General features: G+C 41.4%; 1 protein-coding gene across 1 annotated transcript in view; it reads right to left on the bottom strand.

Annotated features, from left to right (window-relative positions):
- Window positions 1–14,937, bottom strand: part of CD99L2 (CD99 molecule like 2) — a gene marked incomplete at its 5' end in the record, with an annotated part of 30,988 nt that extends 16,051 nt beyond the window's left edge. Inside the window, 3 exons of the mRNA XM_032475696.1 lie at window positions 8,119–8,184; window positions 10,244–10,327; window positions 14,814–14,937. Of these exons, the coding sequence (XP_032331587.1) occupies window positions 8,119–8,184; window positions 10,244–10,327; window positions 14,814–14,937 (274 nt within the window). The remainder of the gene's footprint in view (window positions 1–8,118; window positions 8,185–10,243; window positions 10,328–14,813) is intronic.
- Between the last annotated feature and the right edge of the window lie 858 nt (window positions 14,938–15,795).

Here is a 15,795-nt window from a genome sequence, read left to right as displayed (position 1 = left end):
AATGAGGCACCTAAAGTTGTCAACTTCACGGAGACAGAAGGTAGCATAGTAGTTATTAGGGACTATGGGGACAGGAGAATGGGGCCTAGCTGCTTAGTGGGGACAGAGTTTCCACTTGAGAAGGTTGTGAAGATGGATGATGGTGACAATTGTACAGTACTGTGAATGTCCCTCATGCCACTGAACGGTACACTTAGGATGGTTAAAATGGTAAACATTATGTCTGTCTTGTCACAATAAAAAAACTCATTAGTGAACCCTGGGGCCCTGGAAGATTCTAGAAGGTGGAGGTTCCGGGCAGGGAGCAAGCACAGAGGCCTCAGCCAGGCTCCCCACGTGCGGTACTACAGAAGAAACAAACAATTGAAAATTCAAAGTCAGGAAGCAGTCTGAGGACAGACACCAGGAGTGCAAGGCGGGGATGCAGAGGAAGCTGTCTGCAAAGCCCTGAAGGAAATCAAAGATCAAGGCTCCCGCACTTCATCCTGGGGCTGCGTGTGGAGGGAGACAGCACTTGAAGCTACAGCCAACTAACTGAACTGAGCCAATAACAGCTTCTCATTTAACCCTGGGAACTCAAGGTGACGTGTTCCTACATCCCCACAGTGAAGCGCCCAGGGCTGCAAAGTGAGCATCGTCTCTAGACCTCCCAGGACAAGTTCCAGCAGGGCCCCTTTCTTCGTGGTGTTCTCGGAGACGCAGGGAGGGCTTGCACTTCATGCAGAAGATAAGGCCCTCCCTGCAGACACCTGCCCTCTACCACCCAAGGCTCTGGGACTGCCACTTGAACCTTGAACGAGCTGGTCACCCAAGTGCTAGTGAGCAGACCCAGAAGCTCAGGGGAGGTTCAGAGAGAACAAGCAATGGGTAAAACATCCAGCTGGAGCAATGAATGGCTGCTGTCCTGGAATGCGGGCAGGAGGAGGGCTCTCCCTGAGGATGGAGAAGGGAGAACAGCAGCAAAGGGACTGGCCCCTGAGGCTCTCCCTGAGCCACTCCCTCTCCCTCCCCCAAGCCCAGCCCTCTCTCATCCCCATTTAATCCCTTGGCTCAGCTTATCAAGAGTTCTGCTGACTGACACAGCAGTAACAGTGATTGGGGGTGCTCATGACATCCCTCCTCCCCTGCAGGTTCTTCACCCACCGAGGACAAACGCCAGGAATCAGAGGATGGTCAGATAAGGCATTTGCTTTATGAATGGGCTCCTGTGGACTTCTCTCCCCTGGCTTCCAAAATCCCCTGGGGGAAAGCTGAGTTTACAGATCAGAGTTACAGAGTTCACCTCCCATAAGAGTGCCCACTTCTCCAGCCAGTTACATGGGGGGGCGTGGGCTCCCTCATCACCCTCTTCAGGGTACAGGAGAAAGCACTTCATGCCCTGATCCCAACACTAATGTGGCCCAGAGTGTCGATAGCCTAGACCCCCTCACCTCAGCACACTTTTATTGGGGGGCGCCAGGGATGCACAAGGGAAAAGGTGGCTGCCTTCAGGAAGCCCAGTCCGGCAGGAGTGAAAGCAGCTATCTGTGACGCCAGCTGATGGGCGCACGCTGTGCCGTCTGGATGATGGACGCTCTAGGAGGACCCACAGGCAAGAGATGGGTGCCGGGCCCCAGGACCACAGAGGGGAGGAAGCTCCAGAGAGCAGGTAATCATCTTTGAGGTCTCTCCTAATGGATCAGTAGCTTCACACTTACTGAAGGATGAGTAGGAATTCACCCAGTGGAAGAAAGGCATTTTAGGCAGGGGAACAGCACGTGAAGGCACAAAGATTGGCAGAGACCATCTTGTCTGCATGGCTGGAGATGAAAGGAACCTGTGGTCTAGGGCAGAAAGCTATGCCAGCAGCATGAGGGGCTTGAACTTATCTTGTAGGCAGTGGGGGGGGGCATTAAAGATACTCTTTGTTGTTTTTATCTCCTTTAAAAAGTTTTTCCCAACACAAAACCAACTTCAAACGTTCAAAAAAGTTGAAAACATTGTACGGTGAACACGTACATACCCATCATCTGGATTCTGTAAATGAACATTTTACATTCTTTGCTTTATCACATGTTCATCTGTCCCTCTAGCCCTCCGATCTTACTTTGATGATGCATTTCACAGTACGTCTCAGACATCAGTACAGGTCCCCTCAAAACACATTATAACCTAAAGTTCCACAGTTGCAAGTGATTCCTTTTTTAAGGTACAATTTACATATAATAAAATACACATCTCACATGTGCCATTTTGTAAGTTTTGGCAGACACGTACACCTGTGGAACCCATACCCACGCCAAGATACAGAATGTTACCAACACCCCAGAAACTTCTCTCCTGTCCCTGCCCAATTAATCCCTGTCCACACCCCCATCCCTGGCAGCTGTGGATCTTATTTATAACATTAGACATCAGTTTTCCGACTATTACAATTTCATGTGATGGGGCTCATACAGTATGTACTCTTTTTTCATTGGCTTCTTTCACTCAGCACCATATCTTTGACATTTATCCTTGTTCTTATGTGTATCAGTAATTCATTCCATTGTATGAATATGGGTCACAATTTGTCTATCCATTCTCCTGTTGATAATCTGGCTGTTTACAGTTTCTTTTGTTACTGTCCTGCTATCATAAATAAAGCTGTGACGAACATTCTGCTATAAGGCTCTTTTGAACATAAACTCTCATTTATCTTAAAAAGGAGTGAAACTCTTGAGTTACAGGGGAGGCCTATGTTCAGCTTTATAAGAAACTTGACATTCCCACCAACAACGTCTGGGAGTTCCAGTTGCTCCGCTGCCACGCTAACATTTGGTATTGTCAGTCTTTCTGCTTCAAGCCTTTCTGGTGGCTGTGCTGTGACAGCTCATCATGATTTTAATTTGCATTTCCCAAATAATGATTTTGAGCACCTTCACAGAACTTCCTTTTTGAAGTGTCTCTTGTGCTCGTTTTTAAATTGGGCTGTTTGTCTTTTCACTATTACACAGTAGTTTTAAACAGAGGACTGACAAGATCGTGTTCCTGATGGTTCTCTCTGGCAGCTGCATGGAGGACAAACTGGAGCCAGGAGATCAGTTAAGAGATTAAGGTAATGGCCCCAAGGGGAGGTGATATGGGCCTGGGCTTGAGGGAGGCAAAGAGAAAGAATATTCCAGATTCAAAAGATACTAGGGGAGAGGACTTCTGGCAAGAGGGACTGAGGAGGTCAATCACTACTCTTCTCAAAAAGCAACTATAACCCTGGACAACCCAAGACAGCTACTTCAGGAAATACATTTAGTTTCAGTGAGAACAGCTGGACTCCTACTCATATTTCCCCTTCCTCCAGGTCTTTCAGCAGCTTGATCAACTGGGGAGAGGTGGACAGGCCATGAAAACCAGCAATTGCATTGCAGCTGCCAAACGGGACCCGCGTGACTTGGAGCATTGTGGCAGCAATCTCAGTGGCAAGTGAACAGGGAGAACCAGCAGTTTCTTTAGGCTGAGCAAGCCAACCAGTCAACTAGCCAGGGATTTAACAGAGAGGTGACACAACCACAGGGGGCTTGATACACTCTCTACATAAGCCTTGGATGCCCCAAAGCTGAGCACATGCCCAGCAGAGACAGGCTGGTATTGGCTGAAGGCCAGCCACGGACATCAAAGGAGCAGAATTGAGAGTCTAGAAACAAACTCTTACATTTATGGTCAATTGATTGTCACCAAAGGAGTGAAGACATTTCAGTGGGGAAAGGATAATCTTGTCAACAAGTGGCACCAGGACAAGTGGATATCCACATGCAAAAAGAATAAAGTCAGACCCTTATTTCATACCATATACGGATTAACTAAAAGACGGAACAAAGGCCTAAATGTAAAAGCTAAAACTATACAACTCTTAGAAGAGGACATAAGAAAAAATCATGAACTTGGTTGCTCTTAAACACCGAAGCATGATCCATAAAAGAAAAAAATTTGATAAATCAAACTTTATGAAAAACAAATATTTTTACTGGATAAACAATACTATTAAGAAAGGGAAAAGACAAGCTGCAGACTGGGAGAAAATATTTTCAAAATCACATACCCGATAAAGGACTTGCATCTAGGTTAAAAAACAGCTGATAAAAGCAAACTTAATTTTTGATATGTGCAAAAACTCTGAACAGACTTTAAAGAACAATGTAAAATAAAGAGATGCTCAACATCACTTCCCATTAGGGAAATACAAATGAAAAAACAATTAGATACCCCTATACAACTATTAGAATGTCTAAATTTTTTTTTAAAGAAACATGACATTGTCAATTGCTGATGAGGATATGGAGCAACAGGAACTCTCATTCATTGCTCATGGGAAAGTATAATGGTACAGCCATTGTACAAGACAGCTGGGAAGTTTATTGTAAAGTTAAAGATAGATTTACTATATGACCCAACAATCATATACCTAGGTATGTACCCATGTGGAATGAAAACTTATGTCTGCATAAAACCCTGAATATAAGTGTTTATAGCAGCTTTATTCATAATCACCAAAAAAACTGAATATAACCAAGATGTCCTTCACCAGGTGAATGGACAAACAGTGGTATATCCAGGCAACAGAATAGTATTTACGATTCTAAAGAGGTATACATGAAAAGACATGTAGGAACCCTTGATGCATATTGCTAAGTGAAAGAAGCCAGTCTGGAAAGGCTACATACTGTATGATTCCAACTATGTGACATTCTAGAAAAGGTAAAACTATAGAGATAATAAACAGATTAGTGGGGGAGGGAATAGCTTAGTGGTAGAGGACATGCTTAACGTGTATGAGGTCCTGGGTTCAATACCCAGTACCTCTACTGAAAATGAATAAATAAATGAATAAACCTAATCACCTCCCCCTACCAAAAAAAACCCTGATTAGTGTTTGCACTAATGGAGAATGATTACAGTTGAGGAAAGAGAGTGGCTGAGTACCAAAAGGGTGTATAGAAGAACTTTTTGGTGACAGAACTGTTCTGTATGGTACTTAAGGTGGAGGACACATGACTATATATACGTCTGTAAAACCCCAAACAACTGTATATCACAAAGAGTGATCTTTAACGTATGCAAGCAAAAGAACAAAACAAAACATCAACTAGGTTGGTGGGGGATCCCAGGATGAAATGCAGACTGTGACAAATGACTATCTGCAATATAAATGTATGTTGCAACTGCACTGAATGGAGGGCAAATGAAGGAGCTACCCAAATAACCTTAAAAAATGGTACTTTGCAACATGATAAATATCATTACACTGCTGTACGTTATATATGAAAATCTTAAACAGAGTAAATCCTAACAGTTCTCATCATACACACAAAAAATGGTACTTTGACTAAAACTGTAAGGTAAAAACAAAAGAAGAAAAACACTGGAATGTAATTGGTAAAATTGTTTCTCGCAGGGTTATGGGTTAACGGTTCTGATTGTGTTATACACGCATGGTACCAGAGTTGAGCAAGTAAGCAAACAGTTGATGGATGGTAGGTGTCTCATTCTTAGAGGGGGAAATTACAGATGAGCAAGAAAAAAATACTAAAATATGTCTCCAACTGTAATCTACTGCCAAAAGATAGAAGTATGAACTCATGTTTAGGTTAATATGGCTGCTGATGGATAGATACAGAAATAATTATAGATCCATATGGATACATGGTCTAAAAGGCATCCATATACTTCCCATTTCCTACTTCTTCCCATTTCAAGGGTATAGAAGTAGCGACATCCCACTAATGAATATACTCAACGCTGAGATCTTAGTTTCTAACACCCTTCCATTCCAGTGGGGGAGGAGAATGACATACTGAATCGGACACCCAAGGAAACTGACCCAGCAGGCAAGAGTGATCATCAAAGTAAAATGCTGCAGAGCTCACACAAGACAGAGGGCTGTGATTACCAAGAAGTCACTGGGAACCAAAGAGCAACTCTAGGGGAATGCGAGGAGAGCCTTGCGTACACACCAGGATGTAGACTGCACAGGAGACAATGAGGAAGTGAAACTGACTGGCCTCAAGCTTCTCAGTCAGTGAAAATGCTAGGGAATGGAGGAGGCTGAAGGGAATAGAGGAGGCTGAAGGGACTGGGGCTGATTGGACCTGTTGATGAGAGATTGTCGCTGCTACGTATAGACAAAACATGGGGCACCTACGGCACCATTAGAAATGTTTTCTTGGAAAAAATATACAATAGATAACATATTATTTCAGAAATAGACTCCAAAACTAGAACTGAGTCTATGTGCCTAACACCCAAGATTAGCCAATGCATTAATTAGGATGGTTTTTATGCTAAAGATCATCATTCATTTAAAGGTGATGTTTTAACTTCATACATGGCATTAGCATGTTTGCATAGAGGACAGTGTCTGAGAATTTCATCACGTGCTTATCCTAACCATGTTTCAGTTTTTTTTTTAACTGAAGTATAGCCCTACTTGTATTTTTGGCCGAGACTCTATTTTCTTTTCCTGACACTTGTCATGACAGACGGTATAACTTAAGGTAACAATTGATTATTCCTTACAAAAGAAGTTCAAATATGAGCCTAATTAAAGAATTTCCTAACACTCCTTCCTTGTTAAAACAGGTACTTTTAATAAGGAAACCCCTCGACATGTCACTGAGATGTTCACTCGTGTGCGTGCTTACACACCCTACTACCGCTCTCATCTCACCATCTGGAGATACAATTTGTCATCCTGGAGTAATTGGCTAATTTGCTGGGTTTGCCCTTTAAATGTTCCATGTTCTCCTGACACCTGTGAGTTTCAGTTAGAGGTTTTTAGAGCTTTTTACTCAAAATGACACTGTTTGGAAAGGTGTTGTGAAGGACAAATTTGACTACAGGATCCTTTAATCAGGAGACAACACTGTTTCCATGAGAAAGGCACACAGTTCACACAAGAAAGGAGCAAACACTAGTGCCACAGTCTAGAATGTGGGGAGTGTAGCAGGGTTCCACCAGATACACCCATGACATGTTACACTCCTAAATTGTTACACTCACAACCACAAGGCATAACCACAATAGGGTATTGCCACAAAATGCTACCCTCACAACTCAGCATCACAACAGGTTATCATCACAATATTTACCTATAAAAACTTATTACTGGAACTCTAAGTTATAATCACAACATACCATCAGAACAGGTTGCAACCATAAGTAGTGATCACAAATTACAACCCTAGCTCATTTTGCCATATTAAGTCTGGCTAATGTCGTCTCCATACCAGGATCAGATCTTGAGAACATATGAAAATAAAATAGATTTAAATCTTTGGTTGTTTGGGGGGTACTAAGACTATCTGGCCTCGGGGGAGGGGGTGACTATGAAGGGTTAACATGAGGGTGTTTCTCTGTGGTGATGGGACTGTTGTGCATTCTGCATCCCAAATGGGGTTGTGGTTACTCAAATCTACACATGTGATAAAATTTCATCAACCCATGTGTGCATGTGTATACACACACACACACACACACACACACACACACACAAAGTATACACAACATCTGATGAAATCTGCATAAGGTCTGCACATTAATTAGTAACAATAATGTACCAGTGTCAGTTTCCTGGTTTTCACAATGTAACTGTAGTTATGTTAAGACATCAGGGGAAGCTGGATGAAGGGCACACAGGAATTCTCCTGAACAATTTTTTTTAACAAACTTCAAAATAAAATGATATTTTTAAAGATATCTGACTTGCTATGGATCTTAAAATAATTCTTGTCCTGATGAATTTTGCTCCCCCTATTCTGCGAGCAACAGGCTTCCCAGGTTGGGTAGGCTGTTCCCAATGAGTCTCCTGACCTTCACTTACTGTAACTGGGACTGCCTCACCAGCCTCTCCTTGTATGGACACATTCCCCAACCCTGGCTTAGGGAACATTAAGGGAAATGGGTGGCTCTTCCACGTTGGCTTATAAACCCCCCTGCTTAAGCTGCACAGACCACATCATTCCAAGTGAGCCCCAAAGTGCAAGCAGGGGTGTCTAGGAACTATCTTTTATTTCCCAGAGGCTGAGTAAGAACAGCTCAATCAACCTGGGAGCTGTGTAATCATGTCTTTAACAAGAAAAAGGTGTTTGAACAAATCAGTGCTCCTACCTTTACCCTTGTCAGGTTTGTATTCACCACCCCCTAATATGTCTTCAAGGTCCTTGTCTGAAAAACCTGGAGAAAACAAAACACACATCTCAGTACCAAAAAACATTTCTCAGTGACAAGAGATTTGTTAATGTTGTCCAACATCCCCAGAAAACGACTGCCGCTTAGGAGTGTCCTTGATGGATGCAGTACGCAAAACTCTCAAGGGGCTCCCAAGATTCCCGTCCACCAGCGTACACACTCTAACATCCCGTCACTTTGAGTGTGAGTGGGACCATGAAGAGGATGGCTATCACCCTGTGAGTAAGTCACACTATATGCCAAGGGGAAGGGGCTTTGCAGATGTAATGCCAACTTTGACTTGGCATTAATCACAAGGGAGATTTTCCTGGGTGGCCCTGAACTTAATCAAGGGTTGAGGCCTTCCTGAGCTCAAACTCTAGAAAAAACAGTTAACCTTCTTCTCCCCCTCCCCTCCACTTCTGTTTTTCTCCTGCTGGCCTTAAAGAAGCAAGAAGCCATTAGTTCTCCAACTGCAAGGAGATGGTATTCTGCCAACCACCGCATGAGCCTGGAGGACAACCCAACCTCAGATGAGACTCCGGACCTGGGTGACACCTTGACTGCAGCTGGATGCGGCCCTGAAGAGAAAACTAAGCTTAGCTGTTCCTCAACTCCTCACCAAAGGAGACTGGGAGGTAACAAATGTGTGTTGTCTTCACTCACTACGTTTGTGATAATGTTACATAGCAATTGAAAACTGACACAAGTAAACAGAAAAATTAATTTTATTATAGCTCTACCACCGAGGCCAAATCTTCTAACACTCTGTGTGATGAAATGGGAAGCATTTCTGTTCCACTCCGAGGTATTATAGTTGACTGAAAAAAGCGTGTGTAAAGGGGGGAGGGTGTAGCTCAGTGGTAGAGTGAGTGCTTAGCATGCATGAGGTCCCTGGGTTCAATCCCTGGTACCTCCATTAAAATAAAGAAAGAAAGAAACCTAATTACCTCCCCCCACCAAAACACACACACACACACACACACACACACACACACACACACACAAACCAGAACAAAAGCACTTGTGTGACTGTTTCAGCTCTGAGTTGTATTAGCTGCTTTCTGTCATGGAAGGTCACTCTTACTAGAAAGAAATAATGATGGGCAAACTATGGTTTTGGTGGCTTGAATATTTGGCAGATGTTTTCTCATTAGAAACTGTCTTTTAAGTATTGGGGAGCTGTTAAGCTCACAGTGGTAGATATAGATTTTTCCAAACATTTTTGTTTCAAATATTATGATTGGCAACAAGTACTACATAACAGCTTCCCAATACTTAAAAACTTCTTCTAATGAGATGGGTGGTGACTTTTGGGTACTGTGTACTGAAACACAGCATTATCTGGAATTTCAAAAGGCCTCAGAACCTCAATATTTTCCCAATTACCAATGTACAAAACTATGAATGGGCAAAAGTCCCATCAAAAGTATAAGAGAGTCCCTGTGGGGTTTAATGAAATCAAGTATGAAAAATTCACTGATGTGATTTCACATTCTACACTGCATTTAATCTATAAGAAACAACCACTGGTCGAGTTTGGGTGTCTTAGCAAAGAAAAATGGTATGAATCAATGCTATGAAAAGTCTATTTACATTTTCTTCCCCTTTTCAACTGCATATCTGTATGAGGCCAGATTTCCTTCATATGCATCAGTTGTAACATGTCAGAAGCAGACGTGAAAGTTTTGCTCTTTCACTAAGACAGATGTAACAGAAATTTGCAAAAATGCACAACAATGCTACTTTTTTCACTGAATTTCTTTTTATCTTGCCATAGTTATTTCCCATAAAATGTGCTATTTATGTTAACATGTATGAGTTTACTGTTGTTCATTTTAAATTAATTTTTTTTAGTTTTAAGTTCAAAGATGATAAATATTGATGGATGTGACACATCTAAATAGAGGATTCTCAATAATCTGGGGAGTCCTGAAACCAAACAGTTTGAGAACCACCGTCGTGAGTTCCTCCTGGGCCTTAAAGTGTCCCCAGCGCTGCCAGGCCAGGAGTAGCTCTGTGGGCTGTGGGAGTTAATGACTGTGCTCAACCAGCTCCGACTTACCTCCTCCTCCCGCACTCGGTTTCCTGTGGCCACCATCTTGGTCATTTCGATCATCCAAGGCATCAGCCAAGTTAAAATCATCTGCTTCAGGGGACCCCAAAATATAAAAGAGAAAGTCAATTGGTTAAATTACAGGTAAGTTCATGTGGACACTGCCCCCCAGAGAGCTCCACATGGCCTTTCCTTTAGTGCCCCTTCTCAGAGAAGCCATTTTATCTGCAGTCTTCGCTGGAGCTCTGGTCGCTCCCAGTCTTTTGGTTGTGGTGGTGATATCGTCCCATCTCTCTAAAAGCGGGAAGGGGGGCACATTTAGTAACAAAATATAGCAGCCACTGCAGGGACCATGCCATGCATGAGTTTTCCAACAATTTTTCTTGACCTTCGAGACTGCCATAATTCTTCCTCCATTTGGAGGTAGCAGAAGGAAAGGAAATTTAAGGGAGGAAAAGGCATAGACAGTGCTGTACACAGCAAACACTTAGAATAGAAACAGCAATGTTTCTGGGGAAAAAGCCTCAATGAGTTTTACAGACCAATAATGTAATCTTTAAACTACCCAGGTAATTTACAATACATTACCTATCTTTTTTGGATAGAGCCTTGGGGTTGTCTATAGATTAAAGAATTATAAGTGTGAATCTTTCGGAAAGTGTAAAAAAACATAGTAAGACATGACCTGATAGTTCTCACTAGCAATAAAGGGAGATGTCACATAACGATAAAGGATCAATTCACCAAGAACACAGAACAATCCTAAATGTGTATGTACCAAGCAACAGAGTCTCAAAACACATTAAGATAAAAGAAGAAATAAACAAATCCACAATTTATAGTTGGGGACTTCAATACTCTACTCTCAGCAACTGACAGAACTACTAGAATGAAAACCAGCAAGGATACAGAAGAACTGAACAACACAATCAACTAACAGGATGTGATTGGCATGATACTACCAAATCACAGCACAATAATTGTTTAAGCATCCATGGAATATTCACCAATAGATCACATCCTGAATCAGAAAATAAACCTCAACAAATTTTAAAGTATTGAAATTATAAAGTGTTATCTCTGACCATAATGGAATCTAACTAGAAACAAACAAGAGAAAACAAGAAAATCTCTAAACACTTGGAAATAAACAAAACACTGCTAGATAAAACAAGGGTCAATGAGAAAGTCTCAAAAGGAAATTTTAAGAATAAATAGCACTAATGAAAATGAAAATACAACATATCAAAATATGTGAGATGCAGCTAAAGTAGTGCTGAAAGGGAAGTTTATAGCACTAAAACTATGTTTAAGTTAGAGACAACGGTCTCAAATCAATAATCCAAGTTCCTAACTCAAGATACTAGAAAACAAAAATAAACCCAAAGCAAGTGGACAGAAGGAAATAATATAGAGCAGAAATCAATGAAATTGAAAATAAGAAATATAGATCAACAAAAACAAAGCTTGTTCTTTGAAAAAGTCAATAAAATAGACACATCTGTATCTAGCCTTACTAACGAATATAATTGGAGAAAGGACAAAACATGAATATAAGGAATGGAACAGGGGCTATCATTATAGATTCTGCACCTATTAAAAGAACAATAGGGAAATGCTATGAACAACTAAGGCTCATGTATTTGACATTTGACACCTTGGAACAATGTATAACTGGCAAACACAACCAACCATCAGGTTCTAAGTGACATGTAAATATCCCACCGAACAACAATATTTATGGTGATGGAACTTTTCTGTGCCTGACTGTCATGGCAATTACACAAACGTGCATGTGGGATAAAATTGCATAAAACTAAACACACACACAGAAATGAGTACAAACAGAACTTGGAAATATGAATAAAATGGCTGTGACAAATAAAAACAAACACATAGATACAGAGAACAGAGTAGTAGTTCCCAGAGGCGAGGGGGGGAGGGTGAAATGGGTAAAGGATCTACTGTAGGGTGATGGGTGGAAATTCAGTTTCTGGTGGTGAGCACGATGTTGTGTACACAGAAGTAGAAATACAAGATTATACACATGAAACATATAATGTTAGAAACCAATGTTGCCTCAATAAAAACATTTTAAAAAGTACATATGAAGTTTTTTTATTTAAAAAAAAAAACAAAAACAAATGTCTGTGATATTGTAGTATAACCCGCAACATGTTACCATGGGGGAAAACTGGGTGGCGGGGATAAGGAATCTTTCTGTAGTATTTCTTACAACTACACGTAAATCTGTCATGAGTTAAAATAAAAGATTAAATTTTTAAAAGTTAGGCAAAGAGAAACTTGAGAATCAAGGTCATTTTGTCAAAAACGGTTTGACATCTCAATGCCTAGACTGCAGCAGCATAGGGAAACATAGAAAATCATTGAAAATTGTTTTAAACCACCAAGGTTGTGGTAATGTCAGGCAGCACTGGACAACTAAAACAAGCCAAAAATTATTAATTTTTTTCAACTTTGGCCTTTAAATAGTCTGATAAAACAGCAAGTACGTTTAAAGTACTTCAGTGTCCCATCAAAATACAGAGGCTGACACACGGAAAAGCACTTGTGTGACTGTGTGTCAGTTGTAAGCAGCGCTAGCTGCTAGACAGTGGGATCCCTGACCTTTTCTCACACAAGGTTCTTCCTTGAAAGATTGAATGACAGACTAACTCTGGTTATGCTGACTTGAATCTGGCAGACATTTCCTTGTAAATGAACGAAGGGAGCCCAGCACTTCGAGGAAAACAACCGACAGTATTTTTTGTTGTTGCCAATGATAAAATATAAGATTTCAAGCAACATCAAGAATTGTGAAAAACCACTACTGTGAACTTGACAGCTTCCCAGTCATCCAAGACTTTTTCCAATGAGATGGTTGGTGATAGTAACAAATGAGATGTTTTGATGTAGAATGAAATGTATCAACACAGAAAGGCATATACGGAAGTCAGGGCACCGACATGTTCCCAGTGACCAGTGCATGATGCCCCCAGACCATCACTGAGTAAAAGATCCACTCAAAGGATAAGAGAGTCCCTGGGGGTTCAGTGGGGTCGAGGATGGAAAGTTCATTAATACGGTTCCACACTGCATTTCACCTGTACGGAACAACCCCTGGTTGAGCTTTTGGTGTCCTGTCAAAGAAGAATGTCCACAATTACATGAAATGTCTATTGGTATAGTCCTCCCTTTTTGAGCTGCATATCTATGTGAGGCCAGATTTCCTTCAGATACTTCAACCGTAACAATACATCACAAGAATTGAATCTAGAAGCAGACATGAGAGGCCAACTCTTCCACTAAGACAGAGATCATAGAAATTTTCAAAAATACACACAAAAAAATCTTCCCACTAAATTCTGTTTGGTCTTATGAAACACAGTTACTTATCACAAAAATATGCTATTTATGTTAACTGATGTGGTTTTATAATTGTTCATTTTAAATGAATAAATAAAAATATTTAAAGTTTTTTCAGTTTTAAGTTCAAGGATGATAAATATTGATGGATGTGACACATCTCAATAGAGGATCCTCAATAATTTGAGGAGTTCTGACACCAAAAGTTTGAGAACCACTGTAGCAGGTTTCTCCTGGGCCTCGACATGCCCCAAACTCTGGCAGGCCAGGAGTGGCTCTGTGGGCTGTGGGAGTTAATGAGCTACGCCCTAACCAGGAGCTACAGTTCTGGCCTGTGCACTCAACCTCCTCCTCTAACTTACCTCCTCCTCCCGCACTCAACTAATTTATACTCCCATACATGCTTTGCTTCAGCCAGCGGTCAGATGGCTTTAACAGTATACACACCAATTATAGGTGTTAACCCAAGATTCAAAACCAGCTGCATAGAGTCCATAAACTGGACAATCAAGAGGGAGGTTGTGTGATCACAACGCACGACTTAGAGGCTGCAAATGTGAAGACACGGGACAAATCATAAAGCAGCATTAACTCTTGGGTCACGACTGTCTCTTCAGAAGAAAGGTAGCCATCTACTTCAAGGAACATGGTAGCATGCACCTTAAGTACCAGTAACAAGTTGCCAGATGGGAGCAATGACTGCGTCCCCCACCCCAACACTAGCTTTCTCTTTACAGCAGTGATGACATCTGAACACTAAAATGGCCCATCTGGAGAAAGGTTAAAACAGCTCCAGGAAAGAGTCCCAAAGAAGCAACAAGTTTCAAAATCCTTTACTGAAAGATGACACTGTAAAACAAATGCCACTCCAAAACGCTCCATCTGCCTAAAGGAAGTATGTGATGGGCTTCAGACAACTTAAACAGTTCTGTCTTCCCCTATTTTAGATTGTGAATTAGTTGAAAAGGGGAGGAAATCCAAATGTATTTTAATCTTGAAATTTTCCTAAGTGGGACACTTAATTAAAAAACACAGAAATTATACCAATTGGCCAGGTATATGCTCTATTAACTGAAGCCCCATGTTGAGATGAAGGTCTCAGTTGGTAATGCACACACAGGGCTTAACACTATGGGTAGTTCAACTAGATGCTACCTCAGAGGGAGCTCCACAGGATCCTTCCCTAGTGCCCTCCTCAAAACAGCCGTGTTACCTGCAGGCTTCGCTGGAGCTCTGGTCACTCCCGGTCTTTTGGTTGTGGTGGTGACATGGTCCCATCGCTCTAAAAGGGGGAAGGGGGCACATTTAGTAACAAAATATAGCAGCCACTGCAGGGCTCAGGGAAGTCACAGCACAAGTAGAGCACCCCTGTCTTGGTCCTTGAGACCTCTTTTAAGGCCTCTGAAGAACCACTCTGAGGATGACAAAGATATACAAGAAGGTTTAGATGAGTCGAGTTCTGCTCACGTTTCTTCAGAGGATGGATGGTGAAGTGGATGTGACCCCACCTTTGACCTGGTGATGAGTGGAGCTGGGACTTGAGCCCAGATCTTCAGATGACCACGGTTAAGGGAGCTCCAGAGCTTGAGCACAACCCCTGAAAGTTCCACAACCCCTGAAAGCTCTGCGCTTTGGTTTCCACCACTCTCAACCTGGCGCCATAATCACAGATACTATCGCCCAGGGATGACCTGATGTATGTTCCCAGTAGAATATGGAAGTGTCTTATAAAGTAAAAGTGGTTACAATACCAACAAAATATGTTATATAAATGTAGTTACTGCTGTAATATTAGGTCTATGGGTTCAACCATATTCCTTTAAAATTCTGGAATTCTAGCACATCAATTACATGCCATGCCATGCATGACTTTTCCATCAAGACTATGCTGTTAAAAAAATAAAAATAAAAATAATGAAGCCAGAAAAAGGTTATGCTGTAACTGTTCCTACAATTGGAGCTAGTAGAAGGAGACAAAATTTAAGTAATGGGAAAGGCAGAGATGAAACAGGTCTAACTTTATATGCAGCAATCACTCAATAATTAATCAGAAAAAAAGAGCAAAAACAGAAATTGGTTGAAAGTAAAAGGATGGATAAAGGTATACTATGAGAATAGCAACCATAAGAGAGCTGGAAGAGCTATACTACTGAAATAGACTTTAAGACAAAAATTGTTACAATAGTCAAAGACTG

This window comes from Camelus ferus, chromosome X (assembly GCF_009834535.1).
Source record: "Camelus ferus isolate YT-003-E chromosome X, BCGSAC_Cfer_1.0, whole genome shotgun sequence".
NCBI classification, from domain to species: Eukaryota; Metazoa; Chordata; class Mammalia; order Artiodactyla; family Camelidae; genus Camelus; species Camelus ferus.
Note: the sequence above shows the minus strand (reverse complement) of the source record. Positions and strands in the feature narration are given on the sequence as shown.